At 63.9% G+C, this 6158-nt stretch overlaps 1 protein-coding gene across 1 annotated transcript; it reads left to right on the forward strand.

The window, feature by feature from the left end:
• Positions 1–2255: 2255 nt before the first annotated feature.
• Positions 2256–5327, forward strand: EMIHUDRAFT_312577 (hypothetical protein; the record flags this gene model as incomplete). The annotated part of the gene is made up of 6 exons (XM_005756744.1): positions 2256–2388; positions 2571–3492; positions 3580–4402; positions 4434–4466; positions 4497–4592; positions 4971–5327. The coding sequence occupies 6 exons, from the start codon at positions 2256–2258 to the stop codon at positions 5325–5327; spliced, it is 2364 nt and encodes a 787-aa protein (XP_005756801.1).
• Positions 5328–6158: the final 831 nt, after the last annotated feature.

A 6158-nucleotide genomic window follows, 5' to 3' on the forward strand; every position in this document is an offset into this window, starting at 1 on the left:
CCGTGGGTCGCTGGAATGACCTGTAGGGAAGTTCAGTGCCGCTGCTCGACTCTCCAGTGTCACAGCCGATGCCTGTGACCTGGCCACCGCCGCACGGTGCTTGAAATCGGCGCCTCCTCGGGTGTGCCCTCATAGACAGTCTTCGGCGGCCGTAGTCGACGCGAGAGCTTCCCTGCACAGACGTCTACTGTGAACCACCGACGAATAGAGCACAGGTTTTTGGCCACGAGATCCGCCTTCGAGGTCGAGCCGAGGCTGCCGGCGTCGTCTCTGCTGCTCTGGGCATCACCTGCACAAGCCAAGCAGACTTTGTTGCAAAAGCGTAGGCGGGTCGACGCGCCGTGTGTTGGGTTCCCATCTCGGCGCGCGCGAGTCCAGGCCGAACCGACTAGCTGCCGCCGCAGCGACTGCGGCTGGGCTGCAGGCAAACCTGTAGCAGGCGCTCGGCACGCTGTCCGGAGGCGCTGTGGCTCACAGGGCGAGCGCCTGTGGCTCGCGAAAAAAGGCGAGAGAGGGGTTTCACAAATCCGAATGGTTTCACATTTCTTCCACCCCTCCCTACTCGAGTACCGTAGGGTACCGAACTTAAGGTAAGGTAGCTTGAGTTAGGGAGCCCCTTTCCTCTTACCGAACTCCTGTTGTAATGTACCTAACTCCTGCTACCCACCTCTCGGTCCAGCCGGACCGGCACACGGGCCACGCGGCCCGCACACCACTCTGAGGGACTGAGGCATCGCTCCCTCCTACGCTACGACCTACGAGCACCTACGCCCGACTACGAGTGCCTACGCTACTAGATGCCCTACTCCTCCTCCTCCTCCTCCTCCTCCTCCTCCTCCTCCTCCCCCTCCTCCTCCTCCTCACTCGCCGCACCCTCGTCGTACCAGCGAGGGCGCCGGTACCAAAAAAGAAATCCCCGGTACCTAACTGCTGCTACCCCGTACCTAACTCAGTGCAAAGCACCTAACCTAACTCAAGCTACCTTACCTTAAGTTCGGTACCGATTGATTGATTGATGGGAAGGCGAAACACAGTCCGACCAACGACTGGGACACCAACGCGGTATGGGTGGACGCTAGACAGGCGATGACGGTCACACAGGAGCGACACACAGAACCACAAGACAAGACACTCAGCCAAACTGACTGCCACACATCCTGAGCGAACCCTACGGTATTTCGAGGTAAGCCCTGTCACCCGTCCCTCCCTCGCAAATCGGCGAGGCCAGCGCCGAACAAATGGGTTCGTCGAGCTCCTGCTGCTCGGCCCAGCCGAAGGCGGCTTCAGCGAGAGGAAACCCAAAGTCAAGGGCTCCGCCAAAGGCACCGCCAAAGGCTGCACCAAAGGCTGCACCAAAGGCTGCACCAAAGGCGAGCCCGACGGCTGCACCAAAGGCTGCACCAAAGGCGAGCCCGACGGCAAGAGCCCCGACAGTGGCGCCCCCGCCATCGTCAGTGCCACCGTCAAAGGCTTCGTCATTCGACCGCCTCGTCGTGTTCAGCAGCGATACGCCGGACAAGGATGACTTTGTTGGCTGCCTGAAGCCGACGGTGCTCGCTGTGGAGTACGATTTTGACACGGCGACAGCCGGCAGCATTATCGGCCTCATCAAGGCCGCCTCCCGCAGTCTCGGCAAGGGCAATGCGTTTACGTCCATCGCGCTCGCCAACCATGGCCCACCCGTCGATGACGAGGTGGAAGGAATGGGCTGGAAGATTAGCAACAAGGTTATCCTCGACTCCCCAAAGGACTTGGACGATCCAACGCACGGCGTCACGCGGGTGATGATGGCGCTTGGCGACGCCGTGTGCGAGGGTGGCCGCGTCGACCTCTTTGCCTGCAACTTGCTCAGCCACGAAGACGGGATGGCGGCGCTGTCTGCAATCGAGGAAGTCACACAGACCAACTTTGCGGGTTCGACTGACCTCACTGGGAACCCCAAGGACGGCGGTGACTGGATCATGGAGAGTGACAACGTGGACGTCGCTGACCTGTGAGTTTGCCCAAGAGATTGACGACGTAGACCGGCGGCTGAAGCGCACGGCGTTGGTCGTCATCCAGCACTGACGGTGCCCACAGGTACTTTCAGAGGGAGAAGCTCGCTCGCGACTTTGACGGGACTTTTCATAACTGTGAGAGCTACGCGGGCGGCACTGGCCTGCTGCAGCGCCGTCTGAGCGATCTCTCTGCCCCTTTTTGCAGTTACTATCGAGGAGCTCCAGGCTATTCAGCGCAAGCCGACCAACATCCGGAACATGTCCGTGATCGCGCACGTCGATCACGGCAAGTCGACCCTCACCGACTCGCTCGTCGCCGCGGCGGGCATCATCGCGGCGTCGGCGGCTGGCGACACGCGCCTGACCGACACGCGTCAGGACGAGCAGGACCGTTGCATCACCATCAAGTCCACCGGCATCTCGCTCTTCTTCAAGGCGGAGGAGCGCTACAAGCTCCCCCCCGACTCGAACGGCAACGAGTTTCTGATCAACCTCCTCGGCGCGTTTGCCCGCTCCCTTGCCCCCTCGCCGCAGCCGCTCACCTCGCCCCTTCCGCACTCCCGCGCGGCGTAGACTCGCCGGGCCACGTTGACTTCTCGTCCGAGGTCACCGCCGCGCTCCGCGTCACCGACGGCGCGCTCGTCGTCGTCGATTGCGTCGAGGGCGTCTGCGTGCAGACCGAGACGGTGCTGCGCCAGGCCCTCGGCGAGCGCATCAAGCCGGTCTTGACCATCAACAAGCTGGACCGCGCGTTCCTCGAGCTGCAGCTGTCGTCGGAGGAGATGTACCTGGAATTCAGACAACACATCGCTAACATCAACGTCCTCGTCGCCACGTACAACGACGAAGAGCTTGGCGACTGCCAGGTCGACCCGACCAAGGGCACCGTCGCCTTCTCGGCCGGCCTGCACGGCTGGGCCTTCACGCTCACCAAGTTCGCGCGCATGTACGCCAAGAAGTTCGGCGTCGACGTGGACAAGATGATGACCCGCCTCTGGGGCGACAAGTACTTCAACCCCAAGGAGAAGAAGTGGATCAATACGGCGGGCGGCGACGCGCCCAAGGGCCTCGAGCGCGCCTTCTGCATGTTCTGCATGACGCCCATCTCCAAGGTCTTCACCAACTGCATGGACGAGAAGTACGACGCCGTCACCAAGATGCTCTGCGCCGTCGGCGTCACGCTGACCAAGGACGACCTGGAGCTGCGCCAGAAGCCGCTCCTCAAGCGCTGCATGCAGAAGTGGCTGCCGGCGCACGACGCGCTGCTCGAGATGATAGTGCAGCACCTGCCGTCGCCCGTCACGGCGCAGAAGTACCGCGCCGAGGCGCTCTACACGGGCCCGTCGGACGACATCTGGTGCAAAGGCATCCGCGAGTGCGCCGCCGACGGCCCCCTCGTCATGTACATCTCCAAGATGATCCCGACGCCCGACAAGGGCCGCTTCTTCGGCGCGCGCCCCTCTAGGGAGGAGCCGCGCCCCTCTAGGGACGAGCCGTGACTCGCACGCGAGTAGACGCCGCACACTCTGGCGCCGCGGCCCTCGCTCCGCACTGAGCCCGCGAGTGCGTCGGGCACTCAGAGACGCGCGCCCTCACCGCCCCTCGCCCCGCCCGCAGCCTTCGGCCGCGTCTTCTCGGGCACCGTGCGCACGGGTGCCAAGGTCAAGATCATGGGCCCCAACTACGTGCAGGGCAAGAAGGAGGACCTCTTCATCAAGAACGTGCAGCGCACCATCCTCATGATGGGCCGCAAGACCGAGGCCGTCGAATCCGTCACCGCGGGCAACACGTGCGCGCTCGTGGGCATCGACCAGTACATTGTCAAGTCGGGCACCATCGCCGCCGCGGACGCGACCGAGTCGCACCCGATCGTGACGATGAAGTACTCCGTCTCGCCGGTCGTGCGCGTCGCCGTGGCGCCGAAGAACCCCAACGACCTGCCCAAGCTGGTCGAGGGCCTCAAGCGGCTCGCAAAGTCGGACCCGCTCGTCGTTTGCTCCATGGAGGAGTCGGGCGAGCACATCATCGCGGGCTGCGGCGAGCTGCACATCGAGATCTGCCTCAAGGACCTGCAGGAGGACTTCATGAACGGCGCGCCCATCAGCATCTCCGACCCCGTCGTCTCGTACCGCGAGACCGTCACCGACGAGTCGTCGCGCACCGTCCTCTCCAAGTCGCCCAACAAGCACAACCGCCTCTACTGCTATGCGCAGCCGCTCGGCTACGCAGACGACGATTACCAGACGCCGCTCGCGGACTCCATCGAGGAGGGCGAGGTCTCGGCGGGCATGGACCGCAAGGCGCGCACGCGCGTGCTCTGCGACAAGTTCGGCTGGGACAGGCAGACGGCGCAGAAGATCTGGTGCTTTGGCCCCGACGGCACCGGCCCTAACCTCGTGGTGGACGTGACGGTGGGCCGTGCAGTACCTGAACGAGATTAAGGACTCTGTGGGGGCGGGCTCCCAGTGGGTGTGCAAGGAGGGCCCCCTCTGAGAGGAGACGTGCCGCGGCGTGCGCCTCAACATACACGAGGTCGTGCTGCACGCGGACGCCATCCACCGCGGTGGGGGACAGATCATCCCCACCGCGCGCGGCGTGTTCCTCGCCTCGAAGATGAGTGCTCAGCCCCGCCTCATGGGGCCCCCCCCCTTTTCCTCCCTCTCCCCCCCCCTTCTCTCTCTCTCTCTCTCTCTCTCTCTCTCTCTCTCTCTCTCTCTCTGTCTCTCTCTCTCTCTTCCTCTCCCTCTCCATCTCTCCCCTCACACACACACACACACACACACACACACACACACACACACACACACACACACACACACACACACACACACACACACACACACACACACACACACACACACACACACACACACACACACACACCGCACGCGCCGCTACCGCCGTCGCTGTACGTTGCCCCGTTGGGCCGTCGCCCGGTGGTTTACGAGTGCTTCTTCGCCTCGGCCGCCGCAGGAGCCGGTCTTCATGGTGGAGATCCAGTGCCCCGAGAACGCCATGGGCGGCGTCTACTCGTCGCTCAACCGCAAGCGCGGCACCGTCGTCGAGGAGACCAAACGCCCGGGCACGCCGCTGTACAACGTCAAGGCGTACCTGCCCGTCGCCGAGTCGTTCGGCTTCACCGGCTTCCTGCGCCAGGAAACCGCGGGCCAGGCCTTCCCGCAGATGGTCTTCCACCACTGGGAGACGATGAACGGCGACCCGTTCCCGGGCGGCGACGAGAAAGTCGGGGAGATCGTCCTCGCTGCGCGCAAGCGCAAGGGCCTCAAGGAGTACATCCCGCCGCTCTCGGAGTTCGAGGACAAGCTGTAAGCTCGGCTCGGCACCACCAGCCGAGGAGCAGCTGGCGCCTTCGCGCTCGGCGCGCTCGCAGGGCATCTGCACGCTCGCAGGGCGCCCGCCCCGACGCAGATAGAGCCCCCGCGAGAGGCGCCACGCTGGTCCGCCACCGGCGCCTCTTTGCTTGGACCACCGCATGCCAATCTCGCCAGAGGTAGCGATTGAATCGTCGCCAACGTGTGTGCGACCTGTTTGGATTGTACTGAATGACGGCCGAGCCTCGAACGTAGTGCTAAACGTTGATAGATGGACATAATCCATGGCACCGCCTGATTGATAAATTGCGCGGTTTCACGCCACCCCGAGGCCTACCCCGGGAGTGCGGGCGGTGGACGCGTCTTGGCCTGGCGGGCGCTCGCGCTAAGAAATCACCGGCGTGCCAATTTCGAGACCCGCGGGCGCTCAACCACGCAATGCTTGGACCGCTCACGGTCGCCTTTGCGTCGACGGTCGCGGCATCGGCCGCGCCTGCCCGGGACCTCCTTTTCGGGGCGCCAACCGGCACGGGCTCGGGCGGGATATCTGCGGGTATTGGATGGAAGGCTGTGCGCCGCGCTCCCCTCCCCGCCCCTCCCCCGACACAGCCGGAACCGACACCGACATGAAACGTGGACTCTGCAGCGACCAGACGAACAGCAACGAATTCAAGCTCGACCCTCCCACACCCAGAATACAGCTCGCCATCGCTGACCACCCCACCGCTGCCAGCGCCGCCATAAGGACACTCTCGCATCAGCTCAGAGCATGGCCCGCAAGCACACAAGTGCCCGCACGGAACCGCAGCATGCGACTTGACTCTCGCGA

This window comes from Emiliania huxleyi (genome assembly GCF_000372725.1).
Source record: "Emiliania huxleyi CCMP1516 unplaced genomic scaffold EMIHUscaffold_95, whole genome shotgun sequence".
In the NCBI taxonomy this organism is placed as follows: Eukaryota; Haptophyta; order Isochrysidales; family Noelaerhabdaceae; genus Emiliania; species Emiliania huxleyi.